A 19,971-nucleotide genomic window follows, 5' to 3' on the forward strand; every position below is an offset into this window, starting at 1 on the left:
TCGTTTGTTAAAAAAAAAAAATTGAATCCATGATTCATGCAGTATTTCAAAAAAATTTAAAACATTCTTCTAATCCATAAGAACTAAAATTATGTGTTATAACTTGTGCGTATATACCTTAATCTAATACGTAGAATGTTTTATATCATAATTGATCAGATTAATAATGACTTTATATAGTGAAATTTAGACACAGCATCACGATCGGAGTGCACTTATAAGATTAACTATACTGATTTCATGATCAATCATAGTCGGGCAAACATTCTAGCCACGACCTTGCTCGACGAAACCTTGTAGAGCAAAACCTTTGACGACAAAATCCTGTCAGACAAAAACTTTAACGACTCGGCGAAATCCTTTTGTCTGGAAATGATGTTTTTTTACAGTGTCATTATTGGAGTTCCGCATGTATAGTTGGTGGGAGTTGGATTTCTTAAAACTGAAATTCTTTTACCACCTCATATATTACATAATTATTGGGGGTTTTTTTTTTTTTTCTTAATAATTTCTCTTGTCATGTAGTTGATTGATATGTTACATGGCGAGAGCATCTCTCAAATGTTTTGTTATTTCCGAAGTGTCTTTCTCTTTTTTTTTCTTTTTTTTTTTTTTTTTTTTTTTGTGATACAATAGGTTATTTTTATTTCCAAAGTTAAATTTGCTATGCGAAGAACAATATATATACATCTCATCCATATAGCATGCACATGAATTATTCTGTCAATAACAATTTCAGTTTTTTAGAATAAACGTTCATCAATAAAAAATGGATTGTGGAAAGGAAAATATTGGAGCAAAGGGACAAAGAGAGAAATCAAATTCAGGTACAGAGAAGACCAAGGGGCACTTGCAACCAATATGAAATGTGTTCTCTAATTCCATTAATTATTCTTTACCACTCGTTACTAAAATTATCTTTCAAAAATCTACACACCAGAATTGGTGGAGTCCTGTAATTCATCACTCCTAATTGATCTATAACTATCACCTTCATTAGAATTTTTAATAAAAGACAAAATCTTCACTTCCACAGTCACCTCCACCCTCGCAAACACCGTTCAGGCAAGGCACAGTAGGTGTGGAGCAGCTTGATGTTCCTTTTACATTCAGACAATAAGCAGAAACCTCACTTCCATAGTCCCATGATGAAATGTTAATCTTGTTCATTGAAATGTTGGTGCAATTTGTACTTGCACACTTCAATGTGATTGCATCCTTCCTAGCACTAGTTCCCCTCACACCAAAATATGTAACATTGCTCACTGACACTGCCTCCGTCTGCAACATTAATTAATTAATTAATTGCACAAAATAATTAGAAATTTTGCATGTGTAATTAACTAAAACTTTTTTTTTTTTTTTTAATAACAGTCAATATGTTATCAAAACTCATGTATATCTTTACCGAATTTTTGCAGTCGTGTCGACCATTGCAGTAAAACTGGTCAATGATGATCGGATTTTTGGCTTCCCTAAGATGGATGTGTTGGAAATGGATGTTCCTGGCGTACCCTGAACCTCCCTGATAAACAACAATGTTTATGAGATGCTTAAATTGAAGTTATTGATCAAGTAACTGATAGTTCCTGTCTAAATGTGTGGTCCACATTCATTGTAGCTAACGAACACTACTCGTTAATTATAAAGTTTGGCCCAAAATATTGTTGTCCCTAAACGCTACCTGCCAGGTCTTGATCCTTGCTCCATACATGGACCCTGTGAGGGTACAGTTTCCCACGAACACTTCTTCAACTGTTTCAAACGCTCCTTGTGCTCCAAGGCTTCCCACGCTACAAGATCAAACAAAGTTCTAATTCATTTTATAATATATTCTTTCATATATATGTTTTTGCTCCATCTCTTGTCTTGTGGATAGAGTGAGCAAAATCGAATTTGAATTTGGTAATCTAAAGAAACTCATGTGAAAACACTTGCTCCAAGGCCCCTTTTTTTTATTCTTGTGAGATGCACACATTGTATCTATTTCATGTAAGCTTCTCTTTTATGTAGGTTGTATATCAACAAAAGAGAAATTAGGTCATTGACAAACCTTATACCATGCCCTGGGCCACACATAATCCCTGTAATATTGATCTTGGAACAATTTCCCTTGATAGCAATGCAGTCATCCCCTAAAATCAATAAAAAGTAAAATCATTATTTTTATTAATACGAACAGAACCACGTAATTAAGTAACAGATATTGGGATTACCAGTTGCAATGGTACTTTCATGGATGCTCACATTTTTTGAGCTTGAGAGATCAATTCCATCAGTGTTAGGGCTTGATTCAGGTGCAGTTATATTGAGATGAGTGAGAGTTACATTTTCACTGTTACCGATATAAATATGGCTTCTTGGGCTATTAACATGAGTAAGTCCCCTAAGATGAAGATTAGAGCAGTTGCTGAGCCGTAAAGCCTGCAATACAATCACACGTAACTAATTAGACACTTCTTTTATTGGGATTGTTTTTAGTTTAAAAGAAGGGGCTAAAATTTCTTTTAGGATTTATCTTATAACTAATTAGCCACTTCTTACCTAAATTTCTATTATAAATTAAAAGTGAGAAATGATTTTTTTTATCGCTCTATACATATCTTTTTTTTTAATCATGTTCCTTGATTCTCTTTTAATTTATTCAATGCAAATGTTAAATATAACAAAAGTGCGGAGTGTGAAAATGAGTGTTTAAAAATCACTTTCCTAATATGTTTCGACAATATTAAGAAGAGTGGTCTTACTGTAGGACTATAGCAGTTTCCTTTACCCTGAAAATCGAGAGACTGGTATCTGATTATTTCCTGGACATAAATTAAAGTTTGGTTACCTATGTCATGATGTAATATGGATAAGGTTAATATGCACATAGAATGAGAAATGTGTACTTTGTGTTTGTGGTGTTCCTTTGGTTTATGCCACCAATTTTCACCCTGGCCGTCAATCTTTCCCGATCCATTGATCATGAGGTTGTCCACGTTTGAAAATAGTAGCCAGCTATTTCCAACACAACCAGTCCATCCACTTATATACGCAGGAGCAATGATAGTTCCAAAAAACTGCATCCAGCAAAATTAAGTTTCAATTGATCAATTTGAATACTGAATAAAACTGTAAATAATCGATCCAAAAGTTGTTAGAATGTGAGCATGACAGTGGGAGTTAGAACCGGTCATAATGCTTTAAATGAATCTTGATACTTAGCACTCATAGTTCGATTAGAATTATATGTCAGTTTCGGATCCTACACGATTTTAATAGGATTATTTCAATATAAATAGTAGTCAGAGCTCTCACAGAATAGGCAGCTCATTAATGGACTTAGATGTATTGTAAGTCGAGCATATTGTTGTGCAAGAGAGGAGAAACTTACTCTTGAAGTCAAGCTATGACTTATCTTCTTCGAATTTTAAAGAACAGATTATTCTTACATGCAGTATTAGAGCTTTAGTTAAAAACTCTCATGATTTTCCATTATTAATTATTCTTACAAAAATATAATCCAACTTTTCAGTTACTTTTTTTAATACCGGTGATATTCTACACTACAAGAAGAAGGATTCGAATTTGAGTCCATCGATGGAACACATATGAAACAACTTATACTGGTTAGAAGCTCCCAAAAAAGCATTTTTTATTTATTTCAACCATAACTAACTACCAAAAACGTTTTCTGCTATCTGAATACTACTTTGACATTTTCAAAATGCTCCAATGAACAAATTAATTAGTACCTTAATTTGAACTGATCTCGACTTGCAGGGGCCCTGGAAATGCACAGGTTTCAGTTTAAATGTCTTTCCGCAAGGTATTTCAAGCATTGGCAGACCATAATAACTTCCTTCAGCTTCACACAACTCCTTCCATGCTTTTAAAAAGGCCTTTCATTGCACAAGATATATATATACATATATATATATATATATATATATATATATATCTTAGAAGGCAACTTTGAGGATTTAAGAATTAAAACGTAATTAACTAATTACAGTAAAAAAACTGCAGACACAAAGTTGAAGGCATGAAGATATTTATTACTTCGGAATCATCGTGCTGGCCATCTGCAAAGGCGCCATAGTCAAGCACGTTAAAAATATTACTTCGGGTTTCATCCACAGCGCCAAGCACAAAACTCGTTAAAGCAATATAAAGCATCAAACTGGTGCGCAGTAGTTCCTGCATGAAATATATATGTAGTAGTTATACTAACTTAGAGAATGATAATATATGCCTGATTTATTAACATTTCGTGTGAGCAAATTTTCGGAGTACTCCAAATACACTAGAAGTGAGACATCAGACATGTGAAATCTTATACCACCTATTATGTGTGCCATAGACCGATAAAAAATTCTCTATTCTATGCATGTATATGTATGTATGTATATAAATACATATTCCCAAATATAGTCGTAGTACTAGCTAGTAAAAACTAACTTACAGATAATAGGATTGCAAGATGAAAAAGGATGTAGAAATTCTTGTATATGGATACCATTTTGAATATAATATCCACTGAAGAAATGGCTTTGTCAAAAGTTTTAGGCATGGTTTACATCAACTTGGCCCGACTTCTATAAATAGGAACAGTATTGGAGCAAAGAACTGCCTCCTATTAACTCTCTTTCCTGTTATTCCAAAACACATAACTGCAGATGGGGAAAGTGTTTATTGCCATGGCTCATGGTGTTTGACTCAGTTCGATGGTTTATAATTTATGAGAAAGTGCTCTATACAGACTCAAAATTGAGATCTCAATTCGGGGAACACTATGACTTGTGAAAAACATTTTTGGTTGCAACAGTTACACCTTCATGTATTCTTATTAATTCACGTATTAAATATAGGCGGATATCAGTTATAATTTATTGATAAACAGATACTGTGTATTTAGCATAAGTGACTTAAAAACACTATATAACAATGTGAAACTGTACTACCGAAAAACTCCTCGCATCCTGTGAGTTACATCGTATTCGTCAATGCATCTTAGTGCTGGTGCATTGAAGAAGAGAGTAGCTTGTCAATCAATTCCCCAAACATAAGTTATGGTTCGACTTAAAAGCCATCATTTATAGGTTTTAAAGTTTCCGATTTGAGTCTGAAAAAACTTTCGGGTACATTGGAGATGTCCCAAATATTGCAAATGGGTGAGTGTGTGATTATGACAAAGAGTCACTAGAACCAGTTCACTAGTGTGTTGGACTTCGTAATTTACCAAAATAGTAACGGGGACACTTCGGTCATTTTAAGCCTCTCACACGATCATTTTTTTTATTTAACCGTTGAATTATATAAATTAAACAAAAACAACAAATATGATTAAACAACAATGTAAAAAATGCTTTTTATCCTTTCTCGAACAGAACTGTTACAAACAGTTTTTCCGACATCATCATTTCCCCAATAGAAATGAATTCGGAATTCAGAAATCTTGCATTATCAGATACCGATATAAAAATAAGAACAGAAATAACGTCGAACAAAATCTTCATAGTAAAGTCTCAATACCGACATGAAATAATATTAAAGCAAATAACATTTTCTTTGTTCTCCCTCCTCCTAGTGTCTCATCCCTTCTGTTTTAACCGACCCTGCGAGATGGCTGGTACTTCATACATAATACTGCAAATGAATTCTAAAATTTCCAACTCTGCTAACATCTCAAACCAAGCCCTACCGGGTAACAGGTTGTGGAGGACCGCAAATTTCTACACACCCATATTTAAAAACACTTATACATCAGCGTCGAGCTTCTACTGCATAAAACAAATCGTTCAAAATCAGTCTGATAAAATAACAGAACGGTTTGCAACACCCTCCACCACCAGTGCAAATGATGCCTTCATACTGAGATGTAAACTTCAATTAAGATGGCACTGCATACAAAGAAGATAGTGCATTAGGAACGCGTAAATTCAGCTAATCACCTGTCAGAAGCACAGGAAGGGCTAGACGCGAGTAGTAAATTAGAATTATGGTCTGACTTGCAGTAACGATTGACATATCAAAACTGGTAAACTAAACGATGAAGAAATAGCAGGACATTAATGGAAAGAGAAGGAAAATATCAACCATTTACTGCCATGTGGTTAAGTTGCTAACTGTTTTCATTAGAAAAATAAACCCTAATTCTTTTCCTAAATAAAACAGAATAAAAAAAATTCATAAAACATAAAAGTGGCGAGGTTAGATACTTAGGGAAACCCCAAAAGATAGGTCTTTTGTTTTTTATTATCTCATTTTTTCTGTTCAAGAATAAAAAACTGGGGATGTTAATTGTTAAAAATATTTTTTACTGAAGAAAGGCAAATTATCGGTGTTGTACAGTCAAAATAAAAACAAATCTGAGAAGATTGTTAAATGTGATACAGGTGTTTCTGTTTCCTAATTCCAATCAGTTATTTTCTGACCTTTAGACCAAAAATAAAAAGTTGGCTATAAAGCAAAACACCAGAAAAAAAATATCCAGCAAAGAAAACATACTGTATGTGGCAGTATCGATCTGTTCAGGAAGCTCCTTTATGTCAACCTCAAACCTCTCCTGAACCTGCATTTGCATGCCCAATAAGTTTAAAACAACGGAAAAATTACAATAAACAGAAGAGAACACACGTGGATAACTAATTTCGTACATCATTTAGAACATCAGAGTCTGCTGCGGATGAAACAAACGTAATAGCAAGACCTTTGGTGCCAAACCTACCAGCTCTGCCAACCTGTCAGAATTTACGTGAAAGCAAGAACTTAGATCCAAGATATATTCGTGAATGTGTTAGCTGTTCATCATCATGTTAACCATCAGAATACTACTACCTACTACCATCCATCTTTGTAACCAGGCACAATGTAAATGATCTTATTCTGTACCCAAAAACTATAATAGACTCTTAACGTAGCAGATCTATTACATATGAATATAAATTAGTTGCCAGCCATTCACATAAGAGACAAAAGATGTAATAGAATTGCATTTTAATCTATATTTATATGAACAGTAAACCACACCGCATAAATGCTCATGCATTATGATCATCAAAATACATTTTCAATATCAGGCCTCTCTTCCAGCTACAAGTAACCCCAAAAGAAAAACTAGAATTCTTTCTTAGTTTTCCTTTTATGGAAAGGAACCAAAGGCATATAATTATGCACCACAATACCCAAAAAGAAAAGATAAACAGACGCTAATCAAAAGACAATACATAAGCTAAAATTCAGTTAGACAAGACTTATTTCAAGAATCAAACCATAATATCAACTTACCCTGTGTAAATAAGTGTCAGCAGAATCTGGCATGTCGTAGTTGATAACAATGTTAACACGCTCAATGTCGATTCCTCTACCGACTAAATCAGTTGCCACGAGAATCCTGTTCTGACCCTCCTTGAATCCTTTGTACCGCTTCAACCTACAAAAGAGATACAATTTAAAATTAAACGGTCAACCTCCCAAATTGAAATAACTAGGCCAAAAAATGACGACAAGTTCAACAAGACATTTTAAATGACACAAGGGCAATCAGAGGAGAGAAGTAGGGGCAGTGGGACACAAACACCAGAAGATAACCGGAGAGAGTACTCATTGCCTATAACATCAATTTAAAAGTATGAAAAAACTCTAAAGCACAAGAATCACCAGGCATGCAACTTGAGAAAAATAACATTTATATAACACCAGACAAGTATATAGAGAGAAGAAAAAAAAATATAAGACACTGAAACATTAACTTTATAAATAAATACACAGTATAATAAACACCAAAACAAAGCTGGTTAGCTAATAGTTTGAATCAAATTTTATAAAACTGTTGAGCAAACTTTGATTTAAAGATGGAAAATGACATAAACTACTAAGATCAACTAAAGCAAAAGTTGGGGTAATGAAATATCCCAATCCAATAAAAACAAAATTTGTGACAAAAAAGTGTCAAGAGTAACAAGAAGTAAAAACTCGACAAGGAATACAATATGGAATAATAATATATAGGAATTAGTAACAAACCTTTCTTCTTGGCTCATTCCAGAATGGATGCATATAGAGGGAAAGTTACACTCTGAAAGCAGTTTGTTCAGCTCAGCAGCTCTGCTAACGCTTTTGACGAATATAACAACTTGATTGAAGTCCAATGCATCAAGGAGGTCATTCAACTTGCGGTTCTTCTCTGCCTCGGTTAACTTGATGTAGTGCTGAAATTTTAGATTATTGAGGTAAGATTCTAGTTTATTTTTATGAAGGAACAGTGAAAGGTAATAATTATATGAATAAATAAGTGTAAAAACTAAAAGACCACTTGCAAACTAAATACCTGCACTAGACCATGCAAGGTCAACTTGGCTTCATCATCAACATATATTTCCATAGGCTGAAAGGAACAAATGTCACAGTAAATCATATTAGGGGCCTTCCTCAAGCTAATAGAATCCAGAACGAAATGAATGACGGATGCACATCTCCTGAATCAAGATTCCGCTCCATCTGTTTTGTCTCCTTGGAAGTTAACTTTTTCTAAATCACTTTAAGCCACCACCTTTGACGCTCAATACAATCTATTAAGAAATTTGACTGCTGACCAAGGCTGATCCCAGTGGGGGACACCAACATGAGTACCCCCGCTCCCCAACACCGCCGACCCACCCACCCACCCAACCGCTCTCACCCTTGACTGGAAAATAATGCCAATACACTGGACTACAAATTTAAACCCACCAGATAACTTACTAAAAACAAAAAAGCCAAACCCAACGAGGAAGATAAACCTAAGGAAATACTAATGCAGATTGCAAGGCACTTATCCCACAACTGAGAGAACTCCTAGTAGATGGCCTCCTTTGTGTCTTACTCTCGCTTTTTACTCCAGATGAACACCCTTGTCAAGCCGCAAATTCCAAATAAACGGCTGACTATGGATCCAAATAAACATGATGCCAACGGTAAGCACGTTATGTAACCACCAGATTCGACTTAATTACAAAATCTCTTGGAGAATGTGGGATTATGAAAAAAGAGACTTCAAAATTGAAGTAGATTCGGCCATGGGACATTACATCTTGCATAAATTTCTTGCAAACCGGGCGGATGTCTTTGCTGAGTGTTGCGGAAAACATCATCACTTGCTTATCGTGAGGCGTCATCTTGAAGATCTCCTGCACATCTCTCCTCATGTCTGCATTGAGTAGAAGCAAATATTAAGATGTCGGGACACCAACTGAGACATAAATAAAAATCAGAGCACAACCAAAATTCAAAATAGGTAAAATCCATACCGAGTGATTCAAGCATCTTGTCGCATTCATCAAGGATAAAATGCCTCACATTCTTCAAGGAGAGGTCTTTATCTCTTGCCAGTGCTAGTATTCTTCCGGGAGTTCCAACAACAATGTGCGGGCATTCATTTTTCAGTAAATCTTTGTGAAGTTTGATATTAACACCACCATAGAAGACAGCAACCTTGAGATCAGGCAAGTATGTACTGAACCTCTCAAATTCATGACAAATCTACACAAGAGTTCAATGACAAATTAGTATTGTATAAACATGAACAGATGGAAAAAAATTCAGTAGCACATTACTATTATAATCAGATCCCAAATGTACCTGGTATGCTAATTCTCTAGTATGGCAAAGGACAAGGGCAGAGACTTGGCCTGCGACAGGGTCAATCTGCTGTAAAGATGATAGAACAAAAACAGCAGTTTTTCCCATCCCAGATTTAGCTTGACAAATAACATCCATTCCGAGGATAGCTTGAGGGATACATTCATGTTGCACTGATGAACCAAAGAAAACCGCATCGAAGGAACCATTGGTAAGTAAAACATAACGTCTCCAATCTTTTTATGAAAGTCTTTACCGAAACTCTAATAGTTCTCTGAATTCAAGATTATGATAGTAGGACAAATTACCTGAAAAACATGAACTAAACTGAATTAGAACTAAGCACATAAAAGAAAACAAATGAGAAGAGGCCCGAGAAGTTAAATATTTAACCGACAAAGAAATAGATTGATAAAAATAACATAATGGGGATTCAAATATACTTATATGACCAAAAAACATAATCATAAACTTCACCGATGAAACAGGAAAAAAAAATCAAGATAACATGGTTTGACTTCGGCTACAAAATAGCGATCGAAAAGTCTAAGTTCAAGAGTTTACCTTCAGAAGGATGCTCAAATCCAGAGTCGACAATAGACCGAAGAAGCTCAGGCTTCAAAAGGAAATCTCTGAACCCTGAACTGTGAATTCCAACATATCCCCTGCAAAAAAGCAATTACGAGCATAACTTAGACCTAAATAATATTCAATTGCAATCAGAATACTTCTGCATTACGATCAGATTTTGAATTACAACAATCATATGCAAGCAACAGATAATAAGCAATTAGAATAACGAAAAGGTTGAATTTTTAATTCCGATCGACCAAACAACGAACTGAAAAAAAAAATTAGTAAGCAAATCCGTAGAACAAAAACTCACTTTTTGGGGGCTTCGCCGTTGACTTTAGCCGCAGAGTCAGGGGCCTTCTCCTCCTCTTCTTCGTAATCGACGAGCTCCTCGTCGTAGACGTCGTCCCTTGTTTCGCCCATGTTCTGCTGAGAAATGGAGACATCCAATTAGGGTTTTTCGAAGCTCGAGACGCAAATTAGGGTTTTGAACTTTGAATCGGATAAATTAGGGTTTTGGAGATAGAGAATTATACCTGGGTTAGGAAGAATTAAGAGTGAAAGTATTGAGTTTTGGAGATTCTGCAATTGAAAAAGTTAGCTGAAAACGCGAATTTGAAAATTTTTGTTGTTAGAGAGAGAGAGAGCGGAGAGAGAGGGACGAGACCTCGACGAAAGAGGAGAGCAAGAGATAGTGTAAGTGATAGGGTTCCAGTAATTGGGAGCCGCATATATATGTAGCTGCGTCCCAGAATTGCCCTTGGGGTTGTCCGCAATTGCAAAAAGATTTTTCAGGATTTTTTCTTGCGTAAATTGTAGCAATGGTCTTTCAATTAAAAATTCATTATTAGTGGTCTCTCAACTTTAATCCAACTAAAGAAATTGTCCCTCAACTTTAACCTAATTCGAGTAATGGTCCCTCAACTCTAATTCAATTGTAGCAATGGTCCTTCCAACATAACTTGTTTTGACAAAATTCTGACGAAGTTAACGAAAATGACCATAGTTACACCTTTTGATGAGTTGAGCGATCCCAATTATAGCAATTGTCATTCCAACATAATTCATGTTAACAAAATTTTGACGAAGTTGATGAAAATGATGATAACTACACATTTTGATGAGTTAGGGACCAATAGTAATAGATTTTTAGATGAAGGACCATTGCTCCAATTTGATTAAAGTTGAGGGACCATTGCTACAATTTACCTTTTTTTCTTTTTTAAAACATTATTTTTTCTTTCTTTATTTTCATGGTAACAAGTGACTATTTACTACAGTAATGGAAATGTGTTAAGTCATTGCATGACGGTGTGAATTCAAACATCATTGGTGACTAATCTAACATCTAATCTAATAAAATCTATCATTTAACTCAAAAAACAAAAAAAAAAAGTTGAGTGACTGTAGTTGATTTTTGGTCCTAATCATACGAGAAAAAAGTATTTGTTAAAAAACCAAAAAGAAAAAAAAAATCTCTACAACACTGACATGAAGCAAATATTACTTTCTTAAAAAAAAAAAAAAAAAAAAAAAAAAGAAGATTTCTAATTCAATACGCACAAAAAATATATATATATATGCAAGGCTCGTGTTACGATTCGTAATACATACTTGGAAAATTCAAGTTATAAATTGATTCGAAAGAAATTGCTCTAATATTTAATTATTTTTCTTTTTGGTAATTTATGATTTTCTCGATCCAAACAAGTAGACAACATTCCGAAGTTTGGATAAAGGCCAACCATGTCATTGTATAAGGAGTTGATCCTAACCCTGTACCACCCACTTTCTCACCCCTATTGGGCTTGACTTGTAACCAACCTCCAAAAATGCATCTATTTATGACATCCAGTTTCTCCAGTATTACAACTCTTCCCTAATTTTCTTTGTAAAATAGCTTCTCTTAATGTGAAATGACCAAAATGCCTCTATGTGGAAATTTTCAGGTCGACGGGCCGAGGGCGCACTCCAACAATACCGATACTGTCCCCACTTAACCACCTGCACAATCTTCAGGTGTGGGGTTTTATCACAAAAGGCCTCTGTGAACACGGAAAATTCCTGAAACTAGAAACAAGAATACGTGTACAAAATATATTTTTTGTTTGTATTGATTTTGGGGTTACAATCTCTTTGTAATTTGATCCTCTGATTCTATCTTCGTAGGGTGTAGGTTTGTGGATGAGCTGTTGATCCAAAGGGTCGTCGGGACTTGATCTAGGGATGAACAGTTGATGAACGGATCTTCGAGGGCTTTTGGGCTTGATCTTGAAGACTGGGTGTATGGATTTCTTCAAGGGGGCCGTCGGGGCTTGATCTTGAGGGTTGATGGATGAGCGGATCTTCAAGGGCTTTTGGGCCTAATCTTGAAGACTGGGTGTATGGATTTCTTCAAGGGGCCGTCGGGGCTTGATCTTGAGGGTTGATGGATGAGCGGATCTTCAAGGGCTTTTGGGCCTAATCTTGAAGACTGGGTGTATGGATTTCTTCAAGGGGCCGTCGGGGCTTGATCTTGAGGGTTGATGGATGAGCGGATCTTCAAGGGCTTTTGGGCCTAATCTTGAAGACTGAGTGTATGGATTTCTTCAAGAAGCCGTCGGGGCTTGATCTTGAGGGTTGATGGATGAGCGGATCTTCAAGGGCTTTTGGGCCTAATCTTGAAGACTGATTGGATGTGTGGATTTGTTGAGGTTGTTGATCCAAAGGGCCGTTGGGGCTTGATCTTAGGACGAACGGATGATGAACACTTTCTTCAAGGGGCCGTCGGGGCTTGATCTTGAGTCGGCGGAAGTTCTTCAAGGGCCGTTGGGGCTTGACCTTGAAGGAGGGTTTGACGAAGAACGAAGAGTGTTTTCTTGATCCTTCGGGATTTGCTTGAGAGCTTTAGAGTTTCAAGGCTTCAAGGTTTTGGTGTGATGTAAATTCCCTTCTTTCTTTCTTTCTTCCTTTCTTTCTTTCTTTCTTCCTTTCTTTCTCTCTTTCTTCCTTTCTTTTTCCCCTAAATGAATGTCTTGGCTTCCTATTTATAGAATTTCAAAACTTGATTTTTGGATTTAAATAATCAGATGAAATAAATCATTTCTGCCAAGTAATGACACGTGTCCTATTTGATGACTTTTCCAATTTATTTCGATTTTTCATTGAGTCACACGCTACATGTAAAATTTATGTGACACGTGAGTGTTGAAATTTTAATTATTGGTCAACATTCATTTCACCGAAATTTCGATGTCCACAAATGCCCCCACTTCAAGGCGCGTCGTAGACATGTGCTTGTCACGTGTAGAAGATGCGTTTTGAAGTCCCTTAATGTAGATGTCAACCCAAGGGCCGTCGAGGCTTGATCTTGAATTGAGCTGGAAATTTCTTCAAGGGCCATCGAGGCTTGATCTTGAGTTCGACTGGAAGATTTTCTGGTTTCCTCCAATCGTTGATTTTCCACAAGCTTAATCTTGAACTGGGCTGGAAGATTCTTTTGGTCTCCTCCGAAGGTCTGAACTTACTCCTTTTATCTGGAGTTGAATTTGATTCCAGGGTGGTGAACACTTGATTTTGAATCGGACTTGTGATTTCTTCAAGGGCCATTGAGGCTTGATCTTGAACTGGGCTGGAGGATTCTTCTGGTCTCCTCCGCTCGTTGATTTTCCTTTGTGCTACTCTTGAACTGGGCAGCAGGATTCTTTTGGTCTCCCCCCGAAGGTCTACGAGCGGTTTCAGGATATGGCAGGCAAGTACAAGGTGGAGGTGCTGACCTGTTTCTTTGTTCAATCTTTCCAATTCGTATTGAAGAGGGTTGGAAAGATTGAAGTTTCCTTGTCCCTTCTCTGGCAGTGTATCAACCGTTGAAGATGACTATTCGAGAGCAATACTAGGTAAGCAATCAGGAATAGATTCCAGGTAGTCGGTTCCAGATCGGAAGACTGACTCCAAGTGCCGCTGACTGCTCTCTTTTACTTTGCCATGCGAGTAATAACAAAGACAAAGGAAAAGACAGGGAAAAAAGCGTGATATGAGATACCTTTGCTTTCGAAGAAGCAGCAAATGAATCAGCACATATATTTGTTATGCTTGTCTCCACATGCTTCGATGTATCATTTTCACTTGCCTTACTTGCTCCCCTTTGCAGAAGTGGTATTTCCTTATGCAGGTTTAGCATCTTTTCTTGTAGTATTTGTCCTCCGATGCAGGAGTTGAATGCAACCTTTGCATTTAAATGGTGCTTCACTCCTTGGTGGCAACTGGTTTGAGTGGAGGTTCCGACATATTGCTTCCTCTGTCCTTGTCTTGGCAGGTGAGAACAAGGGCAAAGGAAAAGATAGGGAAAAAGCATGATATGAGATACCTATGCTTTCGCCCTTGATGATATGAGATACCTTTGCTTTTGAAGAAGCGGTGAATGAATCAGCACATGCTTCAATCTATCGTTTCCTCCTGGGTCATCTGTACTCCAGGCATCTGGTATCTTCAAAGGTTGAATAGGTTTTCTCAAAGGAAGAAGAAGAATTGAGTATTTCGAGAGGCTTTGCTGGGAGTGCGCCCTCAGAGGTAAGGAAGAGTTGGGCATTTTCTTCAGGTCTGCCTTGCCATAAGAGACGAAGGTCGACACATATAGGGATTTCTTAATAGCAAGTGGTGGTACCGTTCTTTTACCCTTGTCGACAAACGTCTCTTCGATATCTGAACGACGCCTCTTCGATTTCTGAACGACGCCTCTTCGATTTCTGAACGAGCGCCACTTTTGACAAAGTTGCACGCGTTTTCTGAAAAGCAGAGAAAGCGTCGCCGAACTTTGCGCTTGTCGGCTAAAGACGTATAGTTGCGATGATGGCCTCCACGTGTTCTCGACTTTGTCAGATATCTTTTGACAAAGTTGAACGCATTTTCTGAAAAGCCACGAACGCGTCGCCGAACTTCACGCAGGAAAATCCGGATTTTTGAATCGGTGGTCGTGTCGCTTGGCTTTTTACAGAGGTATCGATCACTCCAACATACACACTTTGAAAATTGCCCATTCTTGAAAATCGTCTCCGGCCTTTTGAGAATTATCTTCATCCACCCATTCTCTCTGAACACCTTTGAAAAAAATGACTAACTCATCGAACCTTTGCTTAGATTTGAGTCTCAGCAGCGATCCGGTTGTGCCCCGTCAAGGTAATGTATGGCGCCCTTCTTTTTTATCTTCTAACGGTCCTCTTACAGGTGAAGACTCTGTGATGAAGGACGCAACAACAGCTACGATAGTAGCTAGGAACCTCCTCACTCCTGAAGATAGTCTGCTGCTTTCAGGACGGTCCGATGAGTTGGCCGTTCAAGAGTCCTTCGCTCTCAGCGTTCAGTGTGCAGGCTCTGTGTCCAACATGGGCCAACGCCTACTTGCTCGCTCCCGTCAGGTTGAATCGTTGATGGCAGAGGTGGAAAGTCTCAAGCAAGAGATCAAGCAGCTGAAGTATGAGAATAGAAGTTTGCACGTGCTTGCAAACAACTATTCGACGGGCATGAAGAGGAAGCTTGATGAGCTGCAAGAGTCTGAAGGTCGGATTCAAAGTGACCGTCAAAGGTTTTCGTCTTTCCTCCAGAGGCACCTTTTTCCTGGATCTTCCAGCGTTTGGCCAAGTATTGAGGCCTGGAATGCTCTAGCTTCAACGCCTCCCGCTCCGATGCCTTCTGCTCCGATGCCTTCTGCTTCTAGAGTTTTGCCAAGTAATGGGGCTTCACGTGAACATCCTTTGTGAAAGCTCCATCTTTTTTTTTTTTTTTTTTTTTTTTTTTGTACACACTTGTAATTTCTTGGAGATTAATGGACATGCTTTATTTTATTCAGTGTATTGTGCTAAATACAGATAAAACATATACATCACCGTCCATCATTATTCCTTTTTTTATTTTATTTTTTTTTATATATTTTTTTTTACTTTTCTTTGCTTTCGGTGGCACTGATCCACCATTCATTTATATATATATTTCAGATGGTGCCAGAAGCACCACCGTTGTTTTTTTTTTTCTTTCTTTTTATTATATATATATATATATATATATTTTTTTTTCTTTTTAATTTTTTTTTTTTATTATTCTTTTGAAAGATGCTTCCCAGCATCATCATTGCTACTTTTTTTTTTTTTTTTTTTTTTTTTTCTTTCTTTATATGGCCATCTGCAAATCTGAGTTCGTGGGTGAAAACCCAGGCCGAGTCCGAGAGAAGACGGAGGAGATCTTTGGGTGTGAGTTGACAAACTTTGATTTTGTCAATCACATTCAAAGGCAGCAGCAGAGGCAAGCAGATGTGAGTTGACAAACTTTGTTTTTGTTAATCACATTCACAGGCAGCAGCCATGGCGGAAGGGCAAAAGCAGCCAGAGCTTGAGGCAGAGTGTAAGGCGTCGAGTTTGAAGACCGGCTAGTCGTTTGACAGCGGTCAATGAAGCTCTTCGTTGATTTTGATCATGGTGGCCAGGGTGACGAGCTCGAGGTAGTTAGTGGATGCTGTTGCTGCGTTTTGGTGATATCTCCGTTGTGTTTTTTTTTTTTTTTTTTTTTTTTTTTGTAGTGCTGCAAATGTCTCGATCGGTGGAGATGAAGAAGGAACACTCCGCGGGAGGAGTTGACAGCGGCAAAGACAGCAAGGATGGTTGCTGCTGCAATCGGTGGAGGCGTTGACGGGCAGCGAACAAGCTACTGTTGGAGTTTGAGCTCCATTTGCTCCTCCACCACTGAAGCCTCTCTGCGTTCTCTGCTCTTTCACACCAATAGCAACTATCACCGTAGTATGCATCTATTTCCCACCTTTCAAGCTCATCCGTTGCGGTAGAGATAGCAAGGATAAAATTGAAAAGAATTTCTCAAGACACCCAACTCCCCGGGTCTCGCAAGTGATGATGATGATGAATCGGACGATGCCGCAACAGCAGAGCCGGCGGAGGTGAAGAAAAATATGGGTAGAGGGACGGCAACTTTTGGGACCTAGATGTGTCGACTCCGAGGACCCTCAACGGAATCAGGCTCTCTGCTATTAGAAGAGAAGCATGTAGTCGTAGACAACCCAAACCTTCCTCTCTGTTTGGTGGGTCGGAGCTCACTGAATTCGATTCGAACGTATCCGAGAGAATGACACTCGTTTAACGTATCGGGTAAATTTCCGGAGAAATGGTTCGCCATTGCGATGAAATTCCAGAGCTTTTTCTGGTAACAGAGGAACTTCGGCAGCTCACTGGAAAACTTGTTCGTCGAGACGTCGACTTCTGCCAAATCGGAATATCGGCCGAGATTTTCCGGGAGGGAGCCGGAGAAGCTGTTGTTGAAGATCTTGAACTGCTGCAGTTTCGGATTGGAGGGCAAGATCGGAGGAAGCTCCACGGAGAGGAGATTGTCGTTGAGATTCAGAGACTCCAATTGCAGTCCTGCAATTGTTTCTGGGATTTTTTCGGTGAAGGCGTTCAGAGAGAGATCTAAGTTCTGGAGAGAGGTCAGATTTCCAATGCTCTCAGGCAATTCGCCGAACAGGTGATTTTCGTACAGCTCGATCTGCATCACGCTCCTCAATCCACCGATGCTTGGAATCGCAACGCCTGTGTACTCTCCGATTACACTGGCAGCAAGTGAAGGAGTCCTCCTGCGACGGCGAGGTGGCGGCGAAGCAGTAGGAGCAGAGCTCCGAGGACTCGACGCGCGTGAGGCATTTCTTGCAGAGGAGGACGACGCGCCACTCGCTGTAGAGGATCTGAAGACTAAAGGGTCGAGCCCTCGTCGCATCGTGGCAACTGAGTCCTGCCCGGGAGCGAAAACGAACCGCCGCCGCCGCCGCCGTGACTGACCGGGAGCCGATGAGGTGAGGTCCTCGTTTGCCCGCCACCAGTAATATTTGGCGCAGAGGTGGAGGCAGAGGACGAAGACGACTACCAGGAAGAGGACGAGCACGGCGATCATCATGATTTTTCCGGTGAGTTGTACGGTGCTCGAGTCGTCGAGTGTTCTGAGTGGGATCCAGATCTGTGTGCTTGCTTCAAATACTGCACGTATTTTTGCCCCTAACCTCTGACACTCTAAATTTCTCTGTAATTGTGTTTTTATTTCCCAACTCGAAAACAACCTGGTTTGACTCCACGCAGCTTGTGTGGGGAGGTCAGCACACGCGCCAATGGTGATTTTAAGGGACTTATCGAGGACCATGGTTGATTGCAGAGTGGTTTGCACGCTCTTGGGGTTTGGTTCATGTGCACAATGTAAGTCTGCTTCGCCATGGCTGAGAGACATGGGAGAAGAAGGAGCAGAGCTCCGAACCAGAAGGCCTCGGAGGCCATGGCTAAAAAGCTTGAGCTGGGTAGATTTAGTATATCCAAATGTGGAAGATGAAGAGAGAGTGAGAGAGTACAGTCGCTCTGGAGCCGCGACTGCCAGAAAGAGGTAGAAGAGGATGAAGGAGACTGGCGATGGCAACACTCTGCGGCTGCTCGTCCGCTGCTGGCTGCGAAGCCCAAGGGATTGCTGAGAGTGGGCTTCCTCATTTGATGCTTATCTGGAGGTCTTATTTTCGGTGCAGACGTTGACGAGGAACGTGGGCTGGAAGAATGGGCCGTGACCTATGTTATGGAGAACTGCAAGTCGAAGGGATGGATGAAGGAGCACACGCAGATCGGGCTTTGAGAGCCGGGCCCGGGCCTGGCATTTGTAGCTGGGCTCGCTGGCTTGGATTTGGGCTCCTCTTTTTGTGGAATTCAACTTCTGTTTCTTTGAGTTGGCATGGGTGCAAACCCATTTTAACATGTATTTTTTTTTTTTTTTTTTTTTTTTAAAAATTTTTTTTTTAAATTTTTTTTTTTGGATAGAGAATATATATATTTTTTCTAATACATTGTAACATATGTATTTTTTTTTTTTTTCTTTTGTAATAAAATTGACTTTCTTTAATGAAACATTTATTTATTTATTTTGATGTGACTGTACTTGAAGTTTTGAAGTTTCAAGTTGCCTACGTACTCTTCCAAAGAAGAGATAAGTCATAACGTAGTTCAAATGAGTGATGGTTTTTTTATGATGATTTTACCGTACACAGTTTATGCTCTTGCGGGCCAGGAGCGTTTGGTGCCGTTTGCAGTTTCAGCTCGTGCAGGCAAGGAGCGTTTGTTGTCACCTTTTAGGCTCGTGTGAACAAGGAGCTTTGGTTGTCGCCTTTTAGGCTCGTGCGAACGAGGAGCTTTTGATTGTCGCCTTTTAGGCTCGTGCGAACGAGGAGCTTTTGATTGTTGTTGTGGATTTGTCAAGCGATCTGGGAGAGGCATTCCTTGCAATCTTTATAGCAAGGAGTCTTGACTGAGTGATTGAAGAAGTCTTTGGGGAAGAAATCGCGCATCGTGATGGCAACGGACGATCTTTGTGTCATAACTTCATCATCCTCAACACTTTCATGTAGCTTTGAAGGTTGACGGTAGCTGCTTTGCCCCATTTCCGATTGGTGAACTTGTGGAGGAGACCTATGTTTCTTGTGCATTTTCTTTGGAGTGACATAAGTCCATCCTTCATCTTCACTTGACTTGACTGACATGGTTTTGGAGCATGCCCCCAGCGGTTGAGGTGAAGATTTTGAGTTCAAAGAGCCAGAAGTGACGGTGGTATAGTTTGACTTCACCACATCATTAAGATCTAGCTCGATGATCCCTTTCTGAGCCAACTTCATGATGAGATCTTTTAGCACAAAGCACTTTTCTGTCGGATGACTAATGAAGCGGTGGAATTTACAGTACCTTGGACTGTCAGTACGGTTCATATCTTCTGGCCGTTTACACTCAGGTAGGTCGATCA

At 38.9% G+C, this 19,971-nt stretch overlaps 2 protein-coding genes across 4 annotated transcripts; both read right to left on the reverse strand.

Annotated features, from left to right (window-relative positions):
- Positions 1-1,005: 1,005 nt before the first annotated feature.
- Positions 1,006-3,859, reverse strand: LOC137734515 (probable polygalacturonase At3g15720). Its single transcript, XM_068473791.1, has 7 exons — positions 3,714-3,859; positions 2,892-3,062; positions 2,217-2,424; positions 2,054-2,135; positions 1,685-1,793; positions 1,409-1,525; positions 1,006-1,275 (listed from the first exon to the last, which is right to left on the reverse strand). The coding sequence occupies exons 1-7, from the start codon at positions 3,822-3,824 to the stop codon at positions 1,006-1,008; spliced, it is 1,068 nt and encodes a 355-aa protein (XP_068329892.1). The 5' UTR covers positions 3,825-3,859.
- Positions 3,860-5,465: 1,606 nt separating this feature from the next.
- On the reverse strand, positions 5,466-10,881 carry LOC137733931 (DEAD-box ATP-dependent RNA helicase 15). 3 transcript variants are annotated; one of them, XM_068473158.1, is made up of 13 exons: positions 10,844-10,881; positions 10,713-10,758; positions 10,490-10,605; positions 10,168-10,268; positions 9,604-9,776; positions 9,273-9,504; positions 9,054-9,172; positions 8,315-8,371; positions 8,011-8,195; positions 7,273-7,417; positions 6,642-6,725; positions 6,493-6,556; positions 5,466-5,885 (listed from the first exon to the last, which is right to left on the reverse strand). In XM_068473158.1, exons 3-13 carry the CDS (start codon positions 10,597-10,599, stop codon positions 5,875-5,877), a joined length of 1,281 nt encoding a protein of 426 aa, XP_068329259.1. In that variant the 5' UTR covers positions 10,600-10,605; positions 10,713-10,758; positions 10,844-10,881; the 3' UTR covers positions 5,466-5,874. The 3 variants fall into 3 exon arrangements, with proteins under 3 accessions (XP_068329259.1, XP_068329264.1, XP_068329250.1); XM_068473163.1 differs by having other exon boundaries at positions 10,490-10,602; positions 10,713-10,868; XM_068473149.1 differs by having other exon boundaries at positions 10,713-10,868.
- Positions 10,882-19,971: the final 9,090 nt, after the last annotated feature.

The sequence above is a fragment of the Pyrus communis genome, chromosome 1 (genome assembly GCF_963583255.1).
Source record: "Pyrus communis chromosome 1, drPyrComm1.1, whole genome shotgun sequence".
Lineage (NCBI taxonomy): Eukaryota > Viridiplantae > Streptophyta > Magnoliopsida > Rosales > Rosaceae > Pyrus > Pyrus communis.

What these genes read in the sequence shown, in the direction of transcription:
- LOC137733931 (XM_068473158.1), bottom strand. Translation starts at nt 10,599, where the DNA reads ATGGGCGAAACAAGGGACGACGTCTACGACGAGGAGCTCGTCGATTAC. An exon ending in GGAATGAGCCAAGAAGAAAG is followed by an intron (nt 7,418 to 8,010) that starts GTTTGTTACTAA and finishes TCTCTTTTGTAG; the next exon opens with GTTGAAGCGGTACAAAGGAT. An exon ending in CTGACACTTATTTACACAGG is followed by an intron (nt 6,726 to 7,272) that starts GTAAGTTGATAT and finishes AAATTCTGACAG; the next exon opens with GTTGGCAGAGCTGGTAGGTT.
- LOC137734515 (XM_068473791.1), bottom strand. Translation starts at nt 3,824, where the DNA reads ATGCTTGAAATACCTTGCGGAAAGACATTTAAACTGAAACCTGTGCAT. An exon ending in TAATTAATTTGTTCATTGGA is followed by an intron (nt 3,063 to 3,713) that starts GCATTTTGAAAA and finishes TGCTGGATGCAG; the next exon opens with TTTTTTGGAACTATCATTGC. An exon ending in AGGAACACCACAAACACAAA is followed by an intron (nt 2,425 to 2,891) that starts GTACACATTTCT and finishes ATTGTATTGCAG; the next exon opens with GCTTTACGGCTCAGCAACTG.